General features: G+C 39.8%; 1 protein-coding gene across 1 annotated transcript in view; it reads left to right on the top strand.

Moving 5' to 3' along the window:
* Nucleotides 1-13787, top strand: part of LOC127008959 (thyrostimulin alpha-2 subunit-like) — a 75551-nt gene extending 61764 nt beyond the window's left edge. The window contains exons 3-4 of the mRNA XM_050881485.1: nucleotides 1802-1977; nucleotides 11927-13787. Of these exons, the coding sequence (XP_050737442.1) occupies nucleotides 1802-1977; nucleotides 11927-12019 (269 nt within the window). The 3' untranslated portion in view covers nucleotides 12020-13787. The remainder of the gene's footprint in view (nucleotides 1-1801; nucleotides 1978-11926) is intronic.
* Nucleotides 13788-15327: the final 1540 nt, after the last annotated feature.

The following is a 15327-nucleotide window of genomic DNA, read 5'->3' as shown; positions in this document are numbered from 1 at the left end:
TCCTCTTATTTGTTGTCTCTTCTTTTCTTCCTCTTATTTGTTGTCTCTCTTCTTTTCTTCCTCTTATTTGTTGTCTCTCTTTTCTTCCTCTTATTTGTTGTCTCTTCTTTTTCCCATGTAACTTTTGTCTCTCTTCTTTTTCCCATGTAACTTTTGTCTCTCTTCTTTTTCCCATGTAACTTTAACCGTCCATTTTAATTTCATCTTTTCTTCATATTTTCACTTACTGCTAAATTAATCCAAACCACAAGAAAGGTAAATTTTTGTTGGTAAGTTCATGTAAATATTCGGTGATTTCTTGTCATGTTTTCCTGGTGTCCAATTGTCAGCTTTTGGGCTCCACCTCTTAACGAACAAACATTAGTCAACGAGGAACATATATTTTCATGTTTGTCCTTTCAATATGTTCTTTGTTCCCATATAACTTTAACCGTCGCTTTTAGTTTCATCTTTTTTTTTCATGTTTTCATCATTTTCATTTTATATTTCTACTCGCTTCTTCTCCTCCTTCCTCTCCTTTTCCTCTTCTTTGTCTTTCCCCTCTTCCTCCAGCTCCTCTTCTTCCTTATACACGTTTTCCTACAATCACGTTTTCCTTTCACTTCTGTATTTTTTTAACTACTCGTATCAATTTATTTATCTTTCTCTGCCACCAATGTTTTCCTGTTTCCTGACTTTTTTTAACCACCACGAAACTAACCGGAGTCTGTTTTTTTTACCATCAAATTATTCATCTTTCCCTGTCTGACTCCCTCGCCGATATTTTCCGGTTTCCCGCCTTTTTTTTTAATCCTCATGAAACTAACCGACCGGGCTCCGTTTCGTTTCCGTTTCCTTTGACTTCCTTCAATTTACAGATGTTTTTTTTAATATTCCTTTCCGCCTCTCTCTCTCTCTCTCTCTCTCTCCCCCACAGAATCAAAATAACACTGACACTTTGCTTCCTTATCTCCCTCACGATCTTGATCACACCCACTGCTCTCTCTCTCTCTCTCTCTCTCCCTCTCTCCATACTTTAATCCACGTCAATTTTCTTCTTCTTTTTTATCCATTATTCAATCAATTCAACTAACTTTTTCATCCTTTTTCACCGTTTCAAGGTTACAACTCTCTCTCTCTCTCTCTCTCTCTCTCTCTCTCTCTCTTCTCCTTCCCTACACCTCTTTTTCTACTTCCCTTTCCCCTTCCGTTTCCTTTCCTTCCTCCTATTCCAAACATTTTTTTTCTTCACCTCATCTCTCTCGATCTCTCTCTTACTTTCCTTTCCCTCGTCTAAACTAACTCTACGCATCTCTCTGTCTCTATCTCTTTATTTATCTATCGTTTTACTAACCTATTCATGCCTCTACTTTTCCTTCTTCCCCTTATTATCTCTCAATATATCCCAAAACATCCTCTTTTTCTCTTATCTTATCTTCATCTCTATCCTACTTCACCTTATCACTACTCAACTAACCCAACTCATCCTTTTCTCGTCACCCTTTCTATATCTCCTTCACCTTATTATCACTCCTGGATTAACCCAACGCATCCATTTCTTGTCTTTCTGTCTCTCTATCCCTTTACTTCTCTTTCTCCGCCTTATTATTACTCCTAGACTAACCCAACGCATTCTTTTCTTGTCTCTATCAGTCTTTTTAACAGTGTTCTTCTCTTTCTCTACCTTATTACCTCTTTCAAATTATCCCAAAGCAATCATTTTTCAACCTATCTCTCCACTCCTGTACATCTCCTTTTTAACCTTATTACCACCTATAAACTAACCCTAACCTAACGTATTCCTCTTCTCCTCTCCCTCCAGGACACACGCGGCGCATCAGTATCCCCGAGTGTGTAGAGTTCGACATCACGACGAACGCGTGCCGAGGTTATTGCGAGTCCTGGTCTGTTCCCTCAGCGTGGCAGACCCTCGTGTATAACCCCCACCAGGTCGTGACTTCGATAGGCCAGTGCTGCAACATCATGGAGACCGAGGACGTGAGTAGGGGAAGGGGGAAAGGGTAGTGGCATGGAAGAGGTGGAAGTGAACATGAGAGATAATGAAGAGGGAGAGGAGAAGAAGAATACGTTAGGTTAGGGTTAGTTAATTTTGTAGTTAGTTTATAGGTGGTAATAAGGTGAAGAAGGAGAAGTACACTGATTGAGAGATAGATAGAAAGAATGATTGCTTTGGGATAATTTGAAAGCGGTAACGAACAGTGTGTAGGGTCGTGAAGAAAGAGGAGGAAAGGGGAGGATGGAAAAGGATCTGACGGGACAAAGTAACAATGGGAGAGAGAAAAAAAAAGAGGGGTAGCGTAAATGGAAGAGGATGGAGGAATAGGATTAAGGAATAGGATGAGATGGAATGAATGCGGTATGAAAGGGGTGTTTGTGATGACGTAGGGTGAAAAAAGAGAGAGAGCTGGTAGTAGTGAGAGAAGGTAGTGGAAATGAGTGATAACAGAGAGGTAGAACAGTGCGTAGAAAGATCGTGATGAAAGAGGGGGAAAGGGAAGGTTGGAAAACGATCTGACGAGGCAAAGTGACAATGGGAGAGAGGAAAAGAGAGAGGGGTAGCGTAAATGGAAGAGGATGGAGGAATAGGATTAAGGAATAGGATGAGATGGAATGAATGCGGAATGAAAGGGGTGTTTGTGATGACGTAGGGTGGAAAAAGAAAGAGAGCTGAGTCACTGGTTTTGGGAAGTGAAAAAAGTTACCTATTTACAGGCCACATCAAAGGGAAAGAAGGAATAGGATTGTGAGATGCGTCAGTAAGAAAAGCGAGGTTGAACGAAAAGAATAAATGTATGTTCTGTGTTCTGGACAATGGCAGAATGAAGCGTGCGTATGGGCAAGGTCAGAGACAAACCAAGGGGTGGAATGGATAAGGGTTGTCAGTGATGGAGTGCGAGAAAAACGTGTGCCGGGGTGGACCTACATGGAAAGTGATACGGGTTAGGACGGGGAAGCGACACAGCAGGGACACCGTTGCCAGATTATCGTACTCAGAGCATAGTATTTACCGGTTGTTTTTGACGCCTAACTATTGCCAAGAAACATCAGGAATTAACTATTTTAACGATAGATATAAAGGAATCTCGTTATTGGGCCCAGGAGACAGTTTTGGGGTCAGAAGTTAGTAAATATAAGAGGCTGAGTACGATAATCTGGAGAAGTTAGAAATTATAAGAGGCTGAGTACGATAATCTGGCGCCGTTGAGCGGGGAGAAGTGTAGAGTAGTGAAGAGCCGAAAGGTAACACAGGTGGAGGAGAACACCAGTTTACATTAAGAGCGCACAGAGAAGAGAGAAGCCTAAGTGCCGAGGGGGATAGTGGAGAGAGAAGTATGGAGAAAAGTAGTAAGGAGGAGTTGTAATGAGCATGGAGATGGAAAAGAGATCACGTAGAGAAGAGAAAGAGAGGTAATGAGAGAAGTGGACAGGGATAACATGTAGAGAGTGTTAGTAAAGAGAAGAGAGGTTGAGGTACGTGGAGGGAATGGCAGGGACAACATGAAGAGAAGAGAGACAAAGGCAAAGAGAGTAATGGAGAGAGGAAAAGTGCTGGGTAGAAGTAAATAGAAGAGGGGGTGAGATAATATGAAGAGAAGAGGAACAGAGGTAGTAGTAGTAGTAGTAGTAGTAGTAGAGGGAGTAGTGGATAGGAGAAAAGTAAAGAGAGATAATATGAAGAGAAGAGGAACAGAGGTATAGGGAGTAGTGGAGAGGAGAAAAGTAAAGAGAGATAATAAGAAGAGAAGAGGAACAGAGGTATAGGGAATAGTGGAGAGGAGAAAAGTAAAGAGAAACAGTAAAAAGCGGTAGTGATCCACGTGGAGGAGATGGCCTTGTCACAATGAGCGGACAGGAAGTTAGCAGTCAGAAAACTTTGGTGGGCGTTGATGAGGGTCGCCGTGGGAAGGCCGACTGAACCTCTATCTATCCAGCTGTTGAGGGGAGTGGGAGGAACACGTGGCGGGCGCGCGTGGGACAACTGGAGGACGCCGAGGCTGCAAACACAATTAACCTTTTCTTTTTCTTGTCTTGCTGTCTTCTTTTTGTTCTTCTTGTTCTTCATGTTCTTGTTCTTGTTCTTGTTCTTCTTTTAAGGGGAGGAATCGCACCTGATGGCCGCGCGCTTTGTTGCCAGTGATCATAACAAACATGGTATCGGAAGTTTCGGGAGGAATGACACTTCTGCCGCTGTGACGAGTAAAGCAGAACAGAAGTAGCAGAAGAAGTGTTAGCTGTTGCGTTTGTAGTAGTTGTAGTAGAAGCTGAATGGTAGTTGTAGTACCAGAAGGCTTAGTAGAGGAATTTATATTAGTTGTAGTAGAAGGAAAGTAGATCAGAAGTGGTAGTTGAAAATATTACAATAGTTGGAGTAGCGACAGAAAATCATAAATAAAAAAATATAGACATAAGAAGGAGAGTAGCAGTAGCAGTGGCAGCAGAAGATTTAGTAGTAGCAGAAGTGGTACAAGCAGAAGCCATAAGAATAGAAGTAAAAGAAAACCATAAATGAAAAAAAAATAGTAGTAATATAATAAAAAAAATAGTAAAAAATAGTAAAAAATAGTCAAAACAGTCAAACAATTGTAAGAGTAAAAAATTTAAACAAAAAAATACAAAATAGTAAAGAATAGTAAAAAATTGTAGTAAAAGAAAATCATAAGTGAAAAAAAATAAACATGAAGAGATTGCAATGAGAGCGTGGGCGGGATAAGTAAGCGAGAAGAGGCCATTATTTCTCCCCTGTTTGTCAGCCTCCCCTCAGGCGGAGCACGGACGAAAACAGGTGACAATACAGGTGAGAGAGGCGGAGAAGAAATGGAGCAGCTAATCAGGGGCGACGATAACAAGACACTCAAGCTTCCTTCCCTTCGACTTTTTTTGAGAACTTGCGCTTGAAAGGAAAATGTAAAAGAACAGAAATAAAGATGATTGGATACCTTTAAAAATCTCTAAATGTATTGAAAAAGAGGAACTAAAGGCTGGAAAAAGAAGATATAGAGTTCATATATGTAAAATCAACGTTAAAACAAATCAGTGATATCAACGGATGTAAGATAAAAAAGAAAACAGATTAACATAGCCAACAAACACTTTAAATATTACGTCATATTTCTCTCTCTCTCTCTCTCTCTCTCTCTCTCTCTCTCTCTCAGGTTCCTAAAGAGTTCAAAAGGGCGTGATAGAGAGCGAGGCCGACGTGTGTTAAATAGAGCAGTTCACCTTCATAATGTGGTCTAATGGGGAGGAGAGAGAGAGAGAGAGAGAGAGAGAGAGAGAGAGAGAGAGAGAGAGAGAGAGAGAGAGAGAGAGAGAGAGAGAGAGAACACACACACACACACACACACACACACACACACACACACACACACACACACACACTCTCTCTCTCTCTCCCTCCTCCACCCCCCCCCCCACACACACACACAACCAGACAAACAAAAAGACAAACAGAAAGCGAGAGAAGAGAGAGAATTTGAAAGGGAGCAGGTATTAAGGGACAACGCAGCCCAAAGCGAAACCAAAGTCGGAAGGCAAACGAATGAAATTGTAAAGCGACGGAGAGCGGAGCGAAGGCGGCGAGGCGAGAGGAAGTAAAAGAAACAGTGGAAAAGAATGGCTGATAGGATGACTAGAGGGAAAGATAGATAGATAGATAGAGAGATAGAGAGAGAGAGAGAGAGAGAGAGAGAGAGAGAGAGAGAGAGAGAGAGAGAGAGAGAGAGAGAGAGAGAGAGAGAGAGAGAGAGAGAGAGAGAGAGAGAGTAATGGAAAAGAAAAGAAAAGGTAAATATTTAGTGTGAACGAGAAAGACTGCAAAACGAGATAGATTGATGAAAGTAACATGTAAACGGAATGATCGCCTTTCTACACACACACACACACACACACACACACACACACGCTCACTCACACTTTATATACATTGCAACTTTTTTTTTTATAAGAGAGACGCCGCGATTGATTCTATGCTTCAAAAGGGGAAACATTCATGGCTCTTTCTGTACAAAGGCAGACTTGGAGGAATAAGCTATAGCAGCGCGAGGCCTCGGTGCGCATCTCCGTCGTAAAATATAGGAACTGACTTAACTCAAGACACAGACAGGTTTGAAAGTCTCCCATTACTTTATTTTGATTTAGGAAAGCCACGCGCACTCCAGAAATATTGATGCGTGTTAAATTGAAAAATAAACAATGTTACAAGAGAGAAAAAATACATAATGGCTTTAAATGACTGACTGATTGCCTCATTGAGCGAGGTTTTAATCAGGTAACTATCATCCACAATCCACAAAGTGATATTGCGAAATTATTTTTGACGCAAACAGACTAATTGACGTTTTAATTAAGACAGATTGATTGGTGTTCCTGAGAAACTCGCCAACGGTAACATTTCAACACAGATTAATTTGAGGGGAGTAGTATCGAAATAGTAAGCAAAGCATTGACGTTGTATAAGAGTGTATTGACCGACGTGTTAATTAAAACAAACAAGTGTTCTCCAGAAATCCACGAACCTGATGCACTGGGACGCAGATTTACTTCATGGATAAAAAAAAACAATAAAACACGTTGCGCAGGAGGCCAAGCTTCAAGAAATAAAAAAAAGGAGGCAAACAAATGGATACAGCAGGTAACACGAAATAAAAACAATAAAAAAACATTGATGGAAGAGTAAAAAAAAAGGAGAGAAGGGAGAAAGGGAGAGGACGAGAGAGAAGGAGATAGAGGAGGTAAAAAGAACGAAGGCGGACAAGAAAAAAATTACCAGGTTAAAAATAAGAAGAGCGAAAAGCAAGAGGAAAGAAAACGGGAGTGGAGGCGTGTCTGATTTAACACATGGTAACGGCAGGGATTTGAGAGAGGGATAGTGAACGTTTCTGGCATTACAAAGGACTAAAAAAAGGAGCTGAGAGAGGAAGGTGTCAGTGTGAGCGGAAAAAAGGAGAAGAAAGGTTGAGGGGAGACTGTAAACGTTTCTGACATTACAAAGGACTAAAACAAGCAAGATAGGAGAGAAAGGAAGGTGTTGGTGTGAGCGGGAAATGGAGAAGAAAGGTTGAGGGGGGAGACTGTAAACGTTTCTGACTATAACTTTTCTGTTTCTGATTATAACTACAAAGGGTTAAAACAAGCTAGACAGGGGAGAAAGGAAGGTGTTAGTGTGAGCGGGAAAAATGGAGAAGGGGTGTGAGGGGAACCTGTGAGTGAAGGTGAAAGAACAAGGGCCTAAAGAGCTAATGAGAGGGAAGGAAGAGGTTAAGTAAAGAGAGTAAAGAGGAGGTAAGAGGGATATACTGTTGAGAGAGAAACAGAAAAAGAGGCAAAGAGAGACAGAGAGGCAGAGAAATACAGGCACAGGCATACTTACAAAGACAGAAACAGACACGGGCAGACAGAGAGGCAAACAAAAACAGACAAACAAAGAGACACAGGCAGACATATAGACACAGTGAGTCTTAAGTTTCAGTAGAATAAAAAATCTTCCTAAATATTTTTCTTTCTTCGGTTCATGACTAATTAACAAGGACAATGATTATGTAACACTAAAAATATCAAGCAATGTGGCACAGAGCTGGTTATAACTATTGCTGAGTGGCAGAACTTGTGAAATTAGGTGCGTACACTTTATAAAACTTTTCGATACTTTTCCTTCCTTGCTTCTATTGTTTCTAGTGTCAAAAAAAAAGCGAAAATCACTCACTCACTATTTTCGTTGAACAATATCCTTCCTTTCACCATTATAACGTTTTTTCATTTATTTTTTTGCAATCTCTCCTCCCTAAATTGACCTATCTCTCGGCCACTCCTCTTAATTCTTTTGTAGGAACAGTGAGTAGCGGGCTTTCTTTTCATTATTGTTTGTCCTTGAGCTGTTTCCTCTGCTGTAAAAAAATAAAATCATATTATCTCACGGTTCATATCAGGAAAACAACTTATACTCGAAACTTGTGATTTGAGAACATTTTAAATACTTCCATTTGTCACTAACAGAATAACGAAAGATGGAACGGACACAAAATTTAGCATAATCTGTAAAAGCAAAGTAATAAGATGTAGTCAATAAAATGAGGGGGAGTCGATTCAATAAACTGCGTGTCGCTTATTAGATTCCCGCCCACCTGCAGGTCGTGGGTGTCACTTAACCCATTAGAGGACCGTAAAATTGAATCACAGGCGAGGAGCAGATTCAAGAAAATATATTCATCAACTGTTGAAAGCTTCGACAACAACAAAAACAACGACAACAACAAATACCACCACCACCACCACCACAACAGCAACAACAAAGACAGCATGAACAATAACACCTCTCCATCCAAAACTGACCTCTTATCTGGCCACTTTTTTTGTATGCATCTTTTAGGACCAGCGATGACCCTTTTTTTGGGGGGGGAGGGGGATTTATTTTTATCTATTGCCATTAATCTGTTTCCTTTACCGTATACAGCAACTAAAAAGCATCACAATAAAAAACGGAAACAAGAAATATTACGAGCTAGAAAAGGAAAGAAACGTCATAAACAGCATCGACACATTATTCCCCAAACCCAAGAAAAAAGAAAAAAACTAACCAACCTAATCATAGAAAAGAAAAGAGAGAGAGAGGATGAGAGAGAAGGAAGAGGAGATAAAAAAAAAAAACTAACCTAATCATAAAAAAGAAAAGTAACGTAACTCACGACTCCTAAAAGAAAAAAAAACCTCAGGTAAAGCAAATCAAGGGTGTCATTTTTCTCATAGCATTGCACTTTAAGGATTCCAAAACATAAAAAAACTACCAACCTAATAAAAAAGAACATAACTCACACTTCATCTGAAAAAAAAACTCAGGTAAAGCAAATCACGGGTGCAATATTATTTTTTTTCACTGCACTGCACTTTAAGGATGCCAAAATACGGGACGGGAAAGTGAAAACAAAAAAACCGGGTCAATGCTTACAAACGACGCGCCTCTCTGAAAATGAAAACAATGCAATTAACTCAGATGAAGGGAGACTCACGCGCGTGCCAACAGAATCACGACAGTAACCTAATTAGCAGAATTCTCGCAGGTGCAGTTGTACAGGTAGCAATAGGTTAACACACACACACACACACACACACACACACAGATGGTTCAGGTGCAATGGTAAAATGTTCGATTACTGTCAGTGATGTGAGATTACAGGTGAAAGGAAAGTGAAAGGAGAGAATTGTTATCGAGGGAAGGAAAGAAGGAAGGAAGGAAGGAAGGAAGACAGGAAGGAAGGAAGGAAGGGAGGAAAGAGAAAAAAAAAGGAAAGGGAGCTAGATAGGAGAGAAAGTAGGAACAGGAAAGAAAGAAAAGCATACAGAACAAAAGAAAGGAAGGGAGGAAGGGAGGAAGGAAGGAAGGATGAAAGAAATGAAGGAAGGACCGAGCAAACGAAGGAAAAAGTAAAGAAAGGAAGAAACTCATGAATGAAAAAACGAGTAAGCATGAACAGAAGGAAGGATGAAAGGAAAGAAGAATAAAATAATCACACGCGAGGAAGGGAAAAGAGCGAATGAAATGACGAATGGCACGGGCAACATTAGTGAGAAGACGAACGATAGATAACAGAAAGCGGAGGAGAAAGGAAATAGGTGAAGTATAAAATGCAGTATGCAAATAAAGCTGAAAAGGACGGGTGGGATGAATGAATGTTTAGAAGAGCAAGAACTAATATACACACAAAAAATCGAAATAAAGAAAACTAAGTGAAGTACAGGGAAATAAAGGGTAGGAACCATAAGAAATCGGCGAGTGAAAGAAAGGGAAGTGGAATATCAAAGGAGAGAGGATGTAGCTAAGTAAAAAAGAGGATTATGAAGTGGAGAAAAGACCAAAGAAAGAAAGGGGAAATAAATCGTGCTGACTGCAAGATGAAAGCAAGTAGAAGAGAAGTAAAGAGTAACAAGAGAAGATAATGGAGGGGCAGAGAGAAACAATAGAGAACTGGAAAGGTAGAAACAAAAGCAGAGAGGAAGAGAAGAGGAAAAAGGAAAATAAAGGCAGATAAAATAGTTCGCAAAAAGAAGGGAATGCAAAGAGGAAGGGAAAGAAGAGAAGGCGAGATAGAGAAAAAGGAAGGATGCAGAAAAAGGAAAGATAATGATTTAGGAAGGGAGAGCAAAAGCAGAGAGGAAGAGAAGAGGAAAAAGGAAAATAAAGGCAGATAAAATAGTTGGGAAAAAGAACGGAAAGCAAAGAGGAAGGGAAAGAAGAGAAGGCGAGATAGAAAAAAAGGAAGGATGCAGAAAAAAGGAAAGATAATGATTTAGGAAGGGAGAGCAGATAAGGAGAGTTAGAGGAAAGAGAAGGAAAAGCATAGAAGAGGAAATTGGGAAGGAAACACAAACCACTTTCTAATCAAATTGGGACGGAGCGCAAGTGGCTGGAAACCGAGATAGATTGACTAATTAGACAAACACATCAGGAAAGTTAGCAAGACAAGGAAGGAAGAGAGGCATGAGAGAGAAAGGGAAGAGACAGTGGAAGGACAGAGGAGAGAGAGAGAGAGAGAGAGAGAGAGAGAGAGAGAGAGAGAGAGAGAGAGAGAGAGAATTGTCTTAACTTAAAAAAAAAGTGACCAATGACTTAGTTTACTGAAATGAGAAAAAAAATACATAAAGAAAGAAGAATTATTTAGTTTTTAGACATATATATCCTCTAAATATTTTTCATCCTCGTTTCAATATTTTTAAACTTATCTAACTGTGTCATCTCGCTCTATATATAACCACTAGTATCGTTAAGAATCTCTCTCTCTCTCTCTCTCTCTCTCTCTCTCTCTGATTAGATTAGATCATCCGTCTAGTAACTTTGTTTGGCTTTCGTTCTCCTCTTCTTGTTCTCTCTCTCTCGTTCTCTCTCTCTCTCTCTCTCTCTCTCTCTCTCTCTCTCTCTCTCTCTCTCTCTCTCTCTCTCTCTCTCTCTCTCTCTCTCTCTCTCTCTCTCTCTCTCTCGTTCAGGGACACACGGCCGTCTATACATTCTCTTATAGATCACCAATACATTCCCTATAGCGACTGTCTTTTGTTTTCCCTAAAAATAGATGTTCGTTCGGACGCAGATGGGTTGATTTTTCTCTTGCTTTCAATATTCAATACATTTTCTTTTACGACTGTCTTTTGTCATCTTATTTACTTCTGGTATTGGACGTGCTTCAGGGAATGTTCTTTTCTTTTTCTCATTTTCTTTTTCTTTTCTTTCCTTCGCCTTGAATAGAATAGAAGATTTTGAGGTGATGGAGGCAATGCTACGTGTGTGCGTGTGTGTGTGTGTGTGTGTGTGTGTGTGTGTGTGTGTGTGTGTGTGTGTGTGTGTGTGTGTGTGTGTGTGTGTGTGTGTGTGTGTGTGTGTGTGTGTGTGTGTGTGTGTTTTGCAACTCTCCTCATGCTTTTAACTTTTCTTTCTCGTGACATCTAATCCTTTTCTCTATCTCCTTTATCCTGTCTAAATCCCTTCCTCCTCCTACTCTTTTTCCACCTTTTTTCTACGCTCTATTTCTTATTTCTTTTATTCTTTTTGTTTTCCATATTTTTTTCCTCCAATTCTTCCACCCTACCCATCTTCCTTCTCACCTATCTTCCTCTTCTACCACCTATTCTACCTTCTCTAGTTCTTCCTTTTATTCATATGTATCTTCACTTTTTTTTTCTTTCAAGTCTTCCTTCCTATCCACCTTCTCACTTACCTATCCTACTATCTATTTCTCCTTCCATATTGTTCTATTTTGCACTCCTTTCTACCTATCTACCTGACCTATCTACCTGTCCTACCCCTGTTTTTCTCCTTCCAATTGTTCCATTCTGCCTTCCCTCCCATCTACCTACCCACCTGTTCTCCCACCTGTCTTACCTACCTCACCACTACCACCACCATGTCGCAACTCACCCTAACACCTGTCTTTTTCGTCAACAGGTAAAAGTGAAGGTGATGTGCATGGAGGGCACCCGGGAGCTGATATTCAAGTCTGCAAGCACCTGCGACTGTTTCCACTGCAAGAAGTATTAAAGAAGAGGAAGAAGAGCAGAAGGAGGACGAGGGAGAAGGAAGGAGAGTGGGAGGAGAAGCGAATAAAGACCAGGTGTGCTACAGAAGGATGATGGCGATGAAGATGAATAAGATGGAGGAAGAAAAGGAAAATTTATATTATTAGGGATGATCGTAAAGGAAGATGAAGAGGAAGGAGACGAGGAGGAAGACGATGAAGAGGACGGAGACGAAGAAGAGGAGAAGGCGGAGATGAAGAGCGGAGAGGAGCAGGAAGAGAAAGTAAAGCAGCCAAATTAGAAAAAATAGGAATAAAAATACAAAAATTGGAATATATATTTTGAGTAACAAAAAAGAAAAATTGGGAAGGAAAAATTATTAACAGAAGAACAGAAGACATGGAGGAAGAGGAAGAGAAAGAGATGACGTAGGGGAGGAAGGTCAAGGAAGAGGAGGATGGAGAGGAGGAGGAGAAGAGACGTAGACGAAGATGATGAAGAGGCTGAAGAGAAAATTACCATCTTCTATGTAGACAAGAAATTCACTGACTTGTTTTGTTTTCCTTCTCCTCCTCCTTTCCTAGACTTGTAGTAGTGTGGCTGGATCTCTCTCTCTCTCTCTCTCTCTCTCTCTCTCTCTCTCTCTCTCTCTCTCTCTCTCTCTCTCTCTCTACATCTATCAGTGCTGTCAATACATCTAATTTCAATATATTCATAAGCCCACCTGCCCGCCTGTCTCTCTGTCACCGTACACCGTTATAAAAGAAGCTGTGCTCATCACGAAATAATGATAAGGAAAAGGAATATAAAAAATAGCGAAGAAATAAATAAGATATCATATTATATTCTTTACACCTGTTTTATTACACCTGAACTGTGATTTATTATTATTATTATTATTATTATTATTATTATTATTATTATTATTATTATTATTATTATTATTATTGTGAGGACATAATTACTCAAACATTGGCAATTAAAAGTATTGATTATTACATCTTTTCATTTTATTTCGCATGCTCCTGTATATATTAACACATTCTGTATTTCTTTATTTCAAGAGGAATTATGTTTCTAGACAATTCATATTCTTTTCAGAAAACAATCTATTCACTCATCAACAATAAGCACAATGCAAGTTGACCTCTATATTAAAAGTCTATCTGTGTGAAAGATATATATAGTCTACATATACCGATCATATTGGAACAATCTTATTATTTTTCTATATTTTCAAGGTTGTGTGAAAAGGTTTGCAAAGTTATAAAAAAAAGAATATATTGCGTTGTTCTTTCTGAACTGCGTCACATCTAAATTGAGTTATGTTCTAGATGTAATACGTTTCGACACACTTTTTTTCGTTGAATTCACAAACGTAAAGAAAAATATAAGAGCAAAAGGTCATGTGAAAGCCTGGCGAAGTATTCCTCATGCATATCAACTTGACCTCCCGCGTGGGTGTGTCCAAGTGTTCTAGTCTATATACTCCAACCTTGCTCACTAACTTGTGCTGCACCTTCAACTTTCCGCAACAGTAAACACTATAATTAAACCCGTTCTGCAATAGTTGTCCAAAGCCTTCGTTAACTTATTCTCCCTCGGTCGCATCTTGTTTCGTCAGATTCCACAATTTCTCCAACTCTTTTAACTAGTATAATTGGAGAACTCACACATTCATTACACTCCACTCTATATAGAAATAAAGTACAATGCATGACTTTTCTCTCCTGCCAAGCATTGTAATAATTTATCTACTGCAGTGCAATATCCATAACTTACAGCACTAACACCTTGCACGCAGTCATATTCCAGCCATGCACTCGACTTCCACGACTACTACCACTTCTTCTACTACCACTACCATTACTACTACCACTTCAACTACTATAACTACTAATTCTTCCTGGCCCAATCAACAAAAGGTATATTTATCGCAGTAATGCATAAAACTAGCGGTCACTGACTCCAGACGTAAGATCCCCGCCACCACTTCCCACTTAACGGCATCAATTCACACTGCTACTCCGCTTTCTTTGTCTCCCCTTCCACCGTCACTCCCTCCACCGCCACTCCCCTCACCGTGCACCGTATTGATTGCACACCTGTCCTGCACCTGATTTTCTCACCTGTTGCGGCAATACTCATGTGCACCGTAGCCATAAGTCCTGTTCGGTTAGCTCGAGACAAAACTATATTCGTATCATGACTGTCTCTTGTCTATTTTCACTGATACTTGTACGTACGTATGACGATCACGACCTGTCCACTGGTATATGGTATGTCAACCTGGCACGCACGCACATGCACGCACGCACACGTACGCACGCGAAAACACACACAAACACACGCACATGAAAAAACACACATCTAAATCCACAAAAAAAACACCAACAAACACATAGAAACAAGCCCAGAAGACCACAAAACAAACAACCCTCCCACAGACACACATACACACATACACACACACCCTACACACGCATACACATACCCCATTCACACATATACACACATACACCACATCACACCACCCCCCAAACATGCATCCCCTACACATACATACACACACACGTACATACATGCAGGTACTCTCAAGGTGTAATCTGCTGCTACCTGTCCACCTGTGATTGGATCCCTTCTCACCTGGTCTGGCCGGGGTGGTGGGCTGTACTGATTTGGTCTGTATATACATAAAGTGTACGCCTTTAACCCTCAAGCTTTCATTCTCCCTCCCCTTGCTTTTTTAACACGAAGAAATTGCATGTCTGTGAAGTAAACAACACAGCTAAATGGACTGGAAATGAAGGACCAGGGAAGAAAAATACAAGACGAAAATAATTACAGTCAAAAGATATAAGGAAAGAAAAAAAGATGAGACGTAAGAGAACAGGAAAATATATATAATAGGAAAGGAATTGAGGAAACATATAGGATTGGAAATGGAATAAACGAAAAAAGAAGACAATTGAAATACGAAATAGGAAGAAATTAAAAAAAAATTGTAGGGGAGGATGAGAGAGAAAGGAATGAGAAGTAAGAGAACAGTTAAATAAATATAATAGGAAATGAATTGAGGAAACATAGGATTGGAAATGGAAGACAAGAAAAAGAAGACTATTGAATTACGAAATAGGAAGAAAGTAAAAAAAAAATATAGGGGAGGGAGGGAGAGAAAGGAATGAAATGGAAACAAGAAGAAAGAGTCTAAAAGAGCTTACAAGTAAATATTGAAAAGAAAGAAGACGTAAAATAATAGAAGGAAACAGAATTTAAGCCAAAACACTAGGCAGCATAAGAGTATACAGCAAATAAAATAAATATGAGGAA

This window comes from Eriocheir sinensis, chromosome 39 (assembly GCF_024679095.1).
Source record: "Eriocheir sinensis breed Jianghai 21 chromosome 39, ASM2467909v1, whole genome shotgun sequence".
Classification (NCBI taxonomy): Eukaryota; Metazoa; Arthropoda; class Malacostraca; order Decapoda; family Varunidae; genus Eriocheir; species Eriocheir sinensis.
This window is presented reverse-complemented; position numbering and strand designations above follow the sequence as displayed.